This window comes from Prunus dulcis, chromosome 3 (genome assembly GCF_902201215.1).
Source record: "Prunus dulcis chromosome 3, ALMONDv2, whole genome shotgun sequence".
Taxonomy (NCBI): Eukaryota; Viridiplantae; Streptophyta; class Magnoliopsida; order Rosales; family Rosaceae; genus Prunus; species Prunus dulcis.
The window spans coordinates 9,093,079-9,104,657 of NC_047652.1; the positions used below are offsets into that span (position 1 = coordinate 9,093,079).

Here is an 11,579-nt window from a genome sequence, read left to right on the forward strand (position 1 = left end):
ATTAGTTTTTTTTGTTCTTTTGAAATATTTAATTTCTGTCATTTATAATTTACATGAGTTATCCAAACATTGAAATTTTCAATTCCTGTCATTTACAAAATTTGACATATATAAATCCAGACACTGAAATCTTCAATTGCCAGAAATTGAAATGACGGAAATCTAAATTCCGTCATTTTAGAATTCTATGTAATTTGCAATTCCTTCATCCAAACGGAGCATAGTGGACTTTAGCCTATGTCAATGTCATGAAGAAGGGTAAGTTTTTTTTTTTTTTTTGGGTCAAAAAAGAAGAGTAATGGTGCTACTTTAGCATGTTTGCCTAGAAGCCCTTTATCTTCTTCCACCAACCCCGACATGAGTGCATGCAAGCTCACAGAACAGTAGAGCAATGAAAATGGCATCACCAGTTTAGCTACTTGGAAATAGACTTGTATAAAAAAGGGCTAAGGCTCTCTACACCACCCAGTAACTGGAAACATAGTTGTCTGCACGTGATGCGAGAGTTGAGATCAGAGTGGAGAAAATAGTTGGTCCTTCACATTCCAATGTGAAACAGTTGTTCCTGTTTGTTCCTCTTCTATGCTTCAGTACCACTATTTCATGTCTAAAATTTGACCCACCAAATACGCAATAGTACGCGATGGTTGCTAAAATTTAAGGCTGTTAGCTCTTTAAAGAGTGAAAACGGGTTTGAACTTGAATTGATTACAAAAGAAGGAACCATTGCTATGGCATACCCCTTCTTTCTCCTTCTTCCCTTTCGGTAACGTCAAACACCATATCGCTTTTGATACCAAACTTACCGGAAGAAAACTCAACAAAATTGACGATCCATTGTTCATGCAAAAAACAGTTATACAAAGAATTGGTTGTTTGTTCTTCAATCGGTCCAGTTAACATGTTAGCAAATCAAAATTATGAATATTTACAAATTTCCATGACCAAAAAGATATAATCAAATTATGAAATTCCAACGGCAGACACAGTAAAACACAAACAGGAGGTCAAAAGGGATGAAACGAAATTAGTCAAACCATAACTAATTGCACAGTCAATGACCATATGATCAACCAATCCTGTGCCTTAATTTTGAATCATCAACTGGATTACGCAGAGCCTCATCTTGTCGACCATTTCTTAATAAGATCTTGAACAGGAAAGTTGTAAGCATGTTAACTGTCACACGTTTCCAATTATATTATTACATAATTCGGATAACATTATATTTACTTCAATCTAGTTTCCTCTTCTATCAAATTAGCAGACTACAAAAACCCTAGAAGTCTAAGATACCTAAGAAGCCTTACGGAGATAATTTATGCACGTCTTCAACTTGTTTCATAGACATGCTTTACTACTCTGCGGTGTTGGTGACTTTGTTGCATGAAAGCTAGAAGAGCTGCCTACCTTTGAAGTTGACCTGTGAATCTTCACAAGTGGGACCAGTGATTGCACAACATCTGCCATCAGTGGCCTGTAATCTGCCTCGGGTTGAACGCACATCGCAGCAATTGCTGCCACCTGAATGACCTCCTTCAATGAGTACTGACCCTCCAATGCAGGATCCATGATCTGAACAACCTGCTCCCTATCTGTCAGCTGAGGCAAAGCCTACAGTGCAGATCATTTAAAGAAAGAAAAGAAGAAGTCTTAACAATTAAGGGGAAAAATGATTCTTAAAAGAAATACTGTCAAGAAAGATATGACCCTAAAATGAATAGGGTAAAGCGTTACTCGTTATGACACAAAGTATTACTCTATTACAGGAACTGAAAATAGACCTAAGAAACCCACCCAAGAAACAAGAACACTTTCTCCAGAAGGTCTCTTCATATCAACTGGAACTCTGCCTGTAAGCAACTCCAAAAGCACAACCCCATAACTGTACACATCTGATTTAGTTGTCAGATGCCCTGTTAACGCATACCTGTATAATGAAGCACATGTGTAAAACTGAATTAACAGCAGCTGCTATTTCATAGTTAGTATTTGAGACTATGAGGGGAATTAGAAATATGGGTAACTCAGTATCAACTAATAAGCACATTGCAGCTAAAAGTTTAGATGTGCTTACTCTGGGGCAACATATCCCTGTGTACCCAATACTCTGGTGGAAACATAGCCTCCAGCCTTGTCAGATCCAAGCTTGGCCAATCCGAAATCAGAAACTTTGGCATGAAAATATTTGTCCAAGAGAATGTTACTGCTCTTAAAATCTCTGTGAATCACGGGAGGACTAATATGTTCATGGAGATACTCCAAACCCTTCGCAGCTTCAAGAGCTATTCTCAACCGAGTTTCCCAGTCTAACTTCATGGAGGGAGCATTAGGACCTGTACGACCGAATTTGAGCAGTTAATCCAACAGCAAACCATCTTTTTCAGACATTTAAACACGAAAGAATAGTGACCAGGACAACAACAATTACGCAAAGAAATGATGCCAACTGTAATGGACAAACAAAACTTGTAGGGTCGGGCAAAGAAGTATCATGATTGGAAAGATAGAGCGTGTGAAGAGGGAACTAAAAAGGGCATAATGCAAGCAGCAAAGATCGAAGCCTGGCTTTAACTCACAGTATGAAATACTATCATATGACACAGATTGCAAAGTACAAGGGGTGTTCATAATATTTTTCTATTCCAAAAGCCTAGTAACTAATCACGCAAAAGAACATTATCCAATCAGTATATCAGAAAGCAATAAACTGTTAACAAGGTATTCTTACCATTCCCAGGATACAAATGTTCCTGCAAACCACCATTTTCCATGAACTCATATACCAACAATTTGTGATTGTTATCTGAGCAATACCCAAGCAGGGCCAACAAATATGGAGAACACAGCCGACTTAGCAACTCCACCTGCATTTAATTATCAACCAATCAATGACCAATTTTACACGATCTGAAAAGTAAATCTAATGCTCGACTTATTATTGCCAGGGGGTAAAGTGGGGAACTCAAAACTTGCATCTTTCGGTGTTTTGGTATAAGAATATGAGTTATCGACTCAACCAAATCCTACAAAATCATTTGGCTCAGGTGAGTAATTGTTCAACTGACAAGGATTAAAGACGGTATTGTGAACTTCAGCCATTTTTCCCCATCACATTCCTAGGAAACTTATAGGGCCAAAGTAAACAGGATGAATATTAAGATCAGACCTCCATTTTAAATTCCTCTGCTCCCTGCTTTCCTGCTTCGTCCATAAACTTAATTGCAACTTTCCTCCCATCATGGAGAACACCTCGGTACACTAACCCAAATCCTCCTTTGCCAACCACATTTGACTTGCTGAAACCACCAGTAGCAGAATGTAGTTGCTTGAAGGTGAAGACCTGAAGTCCTTTACTGGAAGCAACTTGTAGATTTGAAAAAGCACCTTTGTCCTCATTCCCAAACCCTTCAACAACAACAACAACAACAACAAAAGGAAAGGAAATTTCATTGTAATTCTAAGAACATGCAAGAAAGAACAAAAGGCACCAAATTTTCAATCCAACATAATTATAGAACAAAGACTCAAACTTTTGTCTTTATGTCCTTGAGTTTCCACAGAAACCAAGTGATTTCAATAAATAGTACTAATGTTATTAAGTGGGTGACCTCAAACGCTCTTATAAACATAAATAGAGAACTCCTACCCACAAAACAATAGTAGAATGTTTAAAAAGATGAAATTTTCAGTTTTTTTTCTTGCATTTTCTTAGCAAACAAACAGAGGGTAAGTAGGTGTCTCACCCTTGTGGTTCTCGAAGCGCTTGGCGACCTTGTTGCGAATGTAGCAGTAGTAGCTGAAGGCGACGAGTAAGGAAGCCACGGCCAGTGAAGCAAGTACCACAATGATCACCAATGCCAAGCGCTCCTTCCTTCTATACTCATCCTCTTCCTCCATTTCTCTCACTAAATAAATTCCAAGCAGAAAAGCCTAACCCTAACCCTCAACTCAGTAGAGGATGGGAGAGAATGACATTTTGGAGCTTTGGAGTTTGTAAGCCTCTCTCTCTCTCTCTCTCGTTCTTGTATTTGTCTTGATTTGTGGCGCGGGGAACAGTAATCATTTGGACTTTAGTACTATATTTTTTTGGCTCAATTATATTTTAAAAATATGTAAAAGGCATTTATTGCACTTTGGTTTCTATTTCTACTGAATAAATGTGGTTTATAAGATTTGAAACCAACACCCTTTTTTAGTATGGAAGTAATTTTTGTAATGTTAGAACGGGTTCTGGGTTTGAATCCCTCCTCCTTCATTAATTAGAAAAATATAAAATAACTAGGGCCAAGGAAGGTCCAAAAATTGCCTAAGCGAAACGAAAACCTAAGCTGAAGTGAAAAATTATGAATGTTTAGGTCATATTTGTTCTTTTCTAATTATTAGAAGGGGGCGGAATTTGAACTTGAGAATTCTTCATCGTTAAAAAGAAAAATGCCACCAAAATAGTAGTTCATTTTTTGCAATTCATTTTACTAGTAATGTTCGTTTCAAATATCTTAGGCAATAAGATGCAATCATTCAAGAAAAGACAGACTATGACTATGAGAATGGGTCATTATTGTTTTATAGAAAAAAAAGTATGGGCCATGCTAAGATTAATTAAAAACAATTGCTATCTACGAACTAAAAACAAAATAGGACGCTGGAATGACAAGCACTTTCTGCTTTCCTTTTTATCCGTTGTATGAAATTCGCCTTATTCACAATTCGAGAAATGAATGCACGGACTTATGCTCAGCTAATAAAAAAACATTTATTTATATGCCCGGATCTTAAGTTTGGTTCTCAACTCACCTCTCCTAATATCGCTTGTATAAAATAAAATAAAAACATCACCAATAAATGCCGAGATAAAAATTACCTAAGCAATGTCTACAAATCCTTTTCAAGGATAACCATCCGGCAACACTTAGTTTTTTTACCAAACTTCGGTAAAAATTGCAAGAAAATTATTTTAGCTCATTACTTTTGTGTTCTTTTAGTATAGTTAATTACGATTTATTATTATTATTATTATTTTCTAAACTCAAAACATAACCAAAAAATTAACTGTTTGGATCATCGAAATATATTGGAGGGGCCCAACAAAGTGTCCCTTAAATAGTGTCCTTCGAGTTGAAGATCATGTGACCAAATCGAAAAGCTATTTAAGAGACACGAAGTCACAAAGAGGAGAAACATGAACCGTTCATTTTTGGTCAAATCTGTGACTGTTAATTAAGCAGAGAAACATGAAGATCATGTTGATGAAGCAGTACTGCCAAATTCCATATGCAAAAAATACTTGGATGCCCAGCAGATGTGACCCAAAAACAAGATATTAACTCGCATAATCCTAGCCACATCGATCTACTATTCCATTGAACCCCATCAATATCCTTCTGCACTGAGAGAGACAATGAGAGCCTCACTTCCTAAAAGGGTAAAAAAATCACAAAGAAAACAAAGATTGAACCACTGATCTATGTTGGAAATGTCAACAGAGCACATCACTTGAGGTGCATTTTATTGTAGTGATCTGCAGCTTTGGATAATGACTGTATTGAAACTGGAACTCCTGGACCCATCTGCACATAATTGACAGGATTAGGATCTATGCATGGCTCAACGTTAAAGAAAAGAATTATGCAAAAACAAAAACAAGGGTTGCGAGCTTACCGTGCTACATATGTGGAAGGAGTTAATATAGCCAGCATATTTGGAAGCTGTGCAAATGATTTTCATAAACGTCAAAAAGAGATGTAGAGATTTAGGCTAACTCAAAACTTCCAATCACAACTTAGAGAAAAATATGCCAAATAAAATAGAATAAAACAATTCTAATCAATTAATTAACAGTGCACGAGAACTCCCATTAATTTAACTTAAAGAGCCACTCTCCTAGTCCTAGGGTTGGTTTTTGCATCTGACCGTCTTAAACCAGACTTAAGTAGCTCTCTTGTTCTTGGCTGCTAGACAAGGAGTTGGGTAGAGAGATAATAGAGCCTCCCCCAAGGATGGTTAGCTTCTGTCCCTTATTGCCCTGTAATTCCTGAAGCCAAATAGCATTCACCCAACTGTTTGGCATCTTTTACAGTCCAAGATTATAATTGCATCTTGGAATTACTACTGCAATTACTTATCATGTAGACTTGCAGATGAGTTAAGCCAAGCTGACCTCTACAATTTTCTAGCTTGGCTAGGAGAAAGTTAGCGGCTTTAAGTGGCTCAGAGGTAATCAAGCTGAATGTGTTCAGCTCATGTCTGGCTCAGGGGTGGGTAACGCATTCAAGGGCATTCTCAACTTGGCCTTAAAAGAAATGACTACAGAGACATGCTTTGATACTCGAAAGAGCTTCATGTGATCAAGGTGTTGAGGGTGAGGAACATATAATACAGCATAACCATGCAGTTGGGTCAAACATGACACCAAGATTAAACATGAACAATGAAGTTTACTGTCAACAGAGTCATGCACCTGCACTTCAGTTACAGCAACTGATAATTTACACCTGTTTAGACGATTATTGGGCCACACAAACTTAAGTTATTAGGAAATGAATCAACAACAAATATCAAGCTCACACCCTCTATTACATGTATCCTCATGGAGAAATACATAGGTGAAGTGCACCTTGTCAGTTAAAAAATAACTGGGGAATGGGATGAGAGATCTCAAAATTAAGACCTCCTGTAACAATTCAACCAAAACTTTGATACCATGTTAGACTATCGTTGTATGCCAAAAACTTGTATTGGGCATAGGTCAACAATGTATATCATGATGACAACATTGATGAACAAATTTCAATAAATTTCTAACTTAGGCACAACAAAGCTTAGATTTTTCTAACTTAGGCTCATTTGATAAATAATAATAAAAAAAATGAAAAAAAGAGCCTGCACCTCAGTATCAAGTTTGGTTCATTTATCTAACAAGCAAATTGAGCTGAACTTCTTGTTGAGCAGAACCAATAGCTCAGAAATAAACATGGCTAATAAACTTGATCCTCTGCACTCATATGCAAGAGCAAGAAACCGAGTGTGTAAAATTATGGTTGAACATTAAAATCAAATTTGAACTTTACTTAGTTTAGCCCACGAATAACCCTATAGGAAACACGAGTAATTTGTGCCACTTACACTTTTTTAATCCCGTAGGCTTTGCCAGCAAAAGAGAACTCATAAAGGCACCAATGTTCTCACGCAGGTACTCCTCTGTAAAGCTTACCTAAAAAGAAAGAATGGTGAGGACACTAGATAAGAAAAATAAGAAAGTGAAATCCATGTCTCCAGAAAAGTAGAAATAGAACACTGTATTTGGACTAAGACTATGGTACCTTTCCAAGTCCCACGTGTACAATTGATGTTCTGTCCATTCTATACTCAATATGACCTTGTCTTACTTTTTGCAGTGCTCCAGAGATGTCATTAGTGACAGTGCCTAGCTATACAATACATAGTATAACCAACATTAGTAGTTTGCCCACAGACCTGTGAATTGAATAAGAAATTACAATATGACTAACTCACTTTCCGGTCAGGCATCAAACCACGCTCTCTAAGAATCCTTGCAATCTGCAAAACATTCAAGATTCCCTTTCGATTAATGAAGTAATGAAGATGACAAATCCCACATGAAAACAATTACGACTCAAAAACCTTTGCCAGGCGCATAATCATTTCATTTGTTGCAAAACACTTGTCAACATTGAGCTTATGAGTGCCTGCATGATACAAAGCTCAGGTCATAAATGGTTTGATTACTTCTTCAACTGAAGCAATGTAAGATTTATATAAACCCACATAAACAAAAGGACATTTATGATAGAAAGAAGTTTAGATCAAAACCAAAAATCAGAAATTTTGAAATGGCAAAATCATTGCATAGTATATCCAGTGGACAGGAGTTTCTTTTTTTAGCGTAATATTTAGAATGCAAGTATATCATCATAGTAGCAACAAGGGTTGGTTCGTTACTTGCAATTTCCTCCACAAGTTCAACACCGCCAACAATATCTGCTCCTGCAGCTTTAGCTTCATCTGCATCTGCGCCCTCAGCAAAGAAAGCAACCCTGACAACCTGAAAATAACAGTGGTCATGCAGAAGCCAACTAGAATTTAAGTTAGATGAAAACACTCCAGCATGATTTAGCAAAGTTTAGATAACTACCTTCCCACTACCATGAGGCAAAGTCATGTTACCACGAACAGCCTGCAGTTCAATCAGGTAGCAGTCCATGTAAATTGAATCTTGAAACAGGAGTTTGAAACATTAAAAATAATAATTACATGTAAAATTGCAAGCATGAAATAAAAAAGTAGAAGCAAGAACTTTTATTAGTTACTGTTTGGAAAGCATAGCACTAAGTTTGAGAACTTCTACTGAAAATATGCAAATTGACACAATCAGATGAGGCCACAACATTATGGTCTGAAGGTATAGTCAGAAAATGATACAATACGATAAATCTAAAGACCCCTCAGTCAAGGCTAGACATATTTGGGTGCATACTAAAGAGAGAGAATCTCTTTACATACGCCCACAAATAGTGAAGGTCGCTTTTAGAATTTAAAAAAATGAGTACAAGGAACTGACAGACAATGGTTTAAAAGGATTAGTCACATAAATTTTTTTTTGCTTAACGTCATGACATTTCTAGTCCAAAACATGGAGTTCAATCAAAAATCCTGAAATTCCAATCAACCATCTTAAAGTCCAATCAATATAAACATTTATTAATGGTTTCTTCAAAACATTCTTTGAAATATTAGGTGTTTCAACAATTCTTTACCAATGGCTATTAGCCATCTCATACGCACCCATACACATGTGAGATTGTTCAACTTATCAAAAAAGAACATGGATAGCTATAAACAAATCGAACTGTTGGGAGTAGTTACCTTGATCTCACATTGACTATCATGCCCACACATTTTTATTTTGTACCATCTCGTATAGGGTTATCTTTTAAATTTAATGGCTATTGAGCCATGAGATGAATTGAAAATCTAAAACTACGCACTGCTTTTATATATTTCATATTTGCATAGGTTACTGGTCAACATAAGAGAGTCTATTTCACGCAAAAAAGTTATGCTTTAGATAAGAGAAGCTTTTACTCAGATGAGTTGGCATATTACATTTCTCTTAGCGTCAATACCCAATTGGACATGAGCTTCAACAGTTTCATCAAATTTGCACTTGGCATTAGCCTGTAAAACAACTAGAACATGAGAAGAAGAGATTAGAAATGGGAAACACATGCAAAACAAAATACTCTTACGTAAACTATGACCCAAAAGAAAGTCTAAAGAGATCCATGTAATTACAATATAGCTATTATCTTAACAACAAGAACAATAAAACAAAAAAAGATAAATCCAACTGGACTGAGAGCAAAAACATCTGCTGTAAGCTCAATATGCACGTGAAAAATTGTCATGATTTCTAGATGTTCTTACTTAAGTTTAGACTTAATACTCAATCACAACAAGTCACAACTAGTAATAGTTCACATTGAACTTTCATCCTTAAATCTTTTGCCTCACAAACCTTAGCAAACCAAATTGAGTTCATACGCCAGCCAGACCTCCAAGTACAACATATATATTACTCAGAACGAAAAAGGCAAATTAAAATAAACACTCCATATACTTCGACCCCATTTCTTCAGCCAAAAAACAACAACATTTAAAAATTATTCAATTTCCCAGAAACAAACTTAAACCAGAGAAATGAAAGATAATAACAACCTAGCCAAATAAACTGTATAGTTAGTATCGTAGAAGCCAATTGCTATCCCAAATTCAAATATGTAACAAGGAAATGGAAAACTTCAGGTCCGTTAACTTTTCCACATTTTCACAGCAACCAAACAGAAACACCCGATTTATCGAACAAACAAAAAAGAGAAAACCTTACACTGACCTTGACTTGGCGAATTGCGTCCATTACATCAAAAATAGGCTTCCTCTCCTTCTTCTCAACGTTAATCAACGTGGGAAAAGGAACCACCACCTCCTCCTCCGGTACCCTGAAAAGCCTCCTTCTCAATCGACCATCCACCTCGATCCTCTTCTTTTCTCTCTCCAAGTCCGTCTCGTGATCCTTCACACTCTCCCCACCCTTCTCAGCTCCGGTTTCGCCTCCCTCGGCCTTCTCCGGGACCCTATCTTCCGGTAACGGAGCAACTTTGACCCGGTATGATACCGGAGATATAGAGGGCACGTGCCTTAAGAACCGAGCCTCTTCACGGGTCCACTCGGAGCGAGTTTCCTGACTCGGTGAGTTGGGCAAGTCCCGAGGCCCGCTCGGCGGCGGTGGTGATGTTTGTTCGGGTTGGGAAGTTGGGTCTGGGTCGGGTAAGGAGTGGTCTTTGGCCTTGAGAGAGTAGGAAACGGGTTCGATCGGCACGGATTGTCGAGTAGGGGGTTGAGGAGAGGGAGAGTTTGGGTTCGGGTTCTGGGTCGTGTCGGATTCGGAGCTAAAGGATCTGCGGTAGCTTAGAAATGGAGGCGGATGAAGATGGGAGCGAGGTTTGGAAAGGCATTGACGGCGAGCTGAGGAGAGGAGAAGCTTCAGGGCCGCCATGGGAAAGGGGTTTAGAAGGTTTAAGGCAACGCAGCGTTTTTACAGAATGGGCTCCTCTTCCTGTTTCGAATTTCGATCATTATTAAGTAGTGCCAAACCAAAAAAACAAGGGTGACTTTTGATTCAGCCCAAAAATTAGGGAAGTTTTTATAAAGAAGGGTTGTTATAAAAGTCTTTATGTGGAGCCCACTAACTATTCATTACTGTTCATTCACTATTCATTACTGTTCATTTGGCGGCTTTGATAGAGTTTGTCTGTCACGGGTGAATAGTGATGAATAGTGATGAATAGTGATGAATAGTGATTTTCTCAGCCTATAAATAAGAAGAGAAACGGAAAGAAAGAGAGAAGAAGAAAAAGAAAGAAAAGAGAAGAAGAAAAAGAAAGAAAAGAGAGAAGAGAAAGCAGAGAGAAATTTTCCTAGAGAGAAAATTCAGTGAGCCACATATGTTGTAAACACTAAAGTTGTAGCCACAGATTTTTATAGTGAAAGGTTACCGCTGCTGCTCTCCGAGGACGAAGGCATAGCCGAACCTCGTTAAAAGCTGTGTCTTATCTATTTTACGTACAGCTCAATATCCGCACATATCTCAGGTTATTTTATAACACGTTATCAGCACGATAGTCTCTCCTTTATTTCTGAAAATTTTCAACTCAACACTATGTGGTTATTCCTCTGTCCTCTTTATTATCATTTAAAGTATGGTGCGGCATTAACGTCCATACATCAATTTAATTTATGAATTTACTTTACAGCAAATTAACCTACTTTAAAGGGTGGTGCGGGATTATCGTCCACGCTTTTACTGTCATTTAAAGTATGGTGCGGCATTAACGTCCATACAGCAATTTAATTTGTGAATTTACTTTACAGCAAATTAACCTACTTTAAAGGGTGGTGCGGAATAATCGTCCACGCATTTACTGTCATTTAAAATATGGTGCGGGATTAACGTCCATACAGCAATTTAATTTGTGAATTTACTTTACAGCAAATTAACC

General features: G+C 37.4%; 2 protein-coding genes across 2 annotated transcripts; both read right to left on the reverse strand.

Moving 5' to 3' along the window:
* Positions 1-1,019: 1,019 nt before the first annotated feature.
* Positions 1,020-4,140, reverse strand: LOC117623529 (probable serine/threonine-protein kinase PBL7). The gene is made up of 6 exons (XM_034354540.1): positions 3,747-4,140; positions 3,170-3,408; positions 2,732-2,867; positions 2,078-2,336; positions 1,798-1,930; positions 1,020-1,614 (listed from the first exon to the last, which is right to left on the reverse strand). The coding sequence occupies exons 1-6, from the start codon at positions 3,898-3,900 to the stop codon at positions 1,342-1,344; spliced, it is 1,194 nt and encodes a 397-aa protein (XP_034210431.1). The 5' UTR covers positions 3,901-4,140; the 3' UTR covers positions 1,020-1,341.
* A 915-nt stretch (positions 4,141-5,055) lies between these two features.
* LOC117623199 (50S ribosomal protein L1, chloroplastic) lies at positions 5,056-10,698 on the reverse strand. The gene is made up of 10 exons (XM_034354086.1): positions 9,914-10,698; positions 9,127-9,198; positions 8,156-8,197; positions 7,963-8,065; positions 7,645-7,709; positions 7,516-7,560; positions 7,323-7,430; positions 7,126-7,213; positions 5,662-5,708; positions 5,056-5,570 (listed from the first exon to the last, which is right to left on the reverse strand). Exons 1-10 carry the CDS (start codon positions 10,574-10,576, stop codon positions 5,493-5,495), a joined length of 1,311 nt encoding a protein of 436 aa, XP_034209977.1. The 5' UTR covers positions 10,577-10,698; the 3' UTR covers positions 5,056-5,492.
* Between the last annotated feature and the right edge of the window lie 881 nt (positions 10,699-11,579).

Excerpts from the sequence above, each read along its gene's own strand:
- LOC117623529 (XM_034354540.1), bottom strand. The coding sequence starts at position 3,900 with ATGGAGGAAGAGGATGAGTATAGAAGGAAGGAGCGCTTGGCATTGGTG. Across the intron at positions 1,931-2,077 it reads CAGGGATATGTTGCCCCAGA|GTATGCGTTAACAGGGCATC; the intron begins GTAAGCACATCT and ends TTCATTATACAG. Across the intron at positions 1,615-1,797 it reads AAAGTGTTCTTGTTTCTTGG|GCTTTGCCTCAGCTGACAGA; the intron begins GTGGGTTTCTTA and ends TCTGCACTGTAG.
- LOC117623199 (XM_034354086.1), bottom strand. The coding sequence starts at position 10,576 with ATGGCGGCCCTGAAGCTTCTCCTCTCCTCAGCTCGCCGTCAATGCCTT. Across the intron at positions 8,198-9,126 it reads GTATTGACGCTAAGAGAAAT|GCTGTTCGTGGTAACATGAC; the intron begins GTAATATGCCAA and ends ATTGAACTGCAG. Across the intron at positions 8,066-8,155 it reads TGCCTCATGGTAGTGGGAAG|GTTGTCAGGGTTGCTTTCTT; the intron begins GTAGTTATCTAA and ends TGTTATTTTCAG.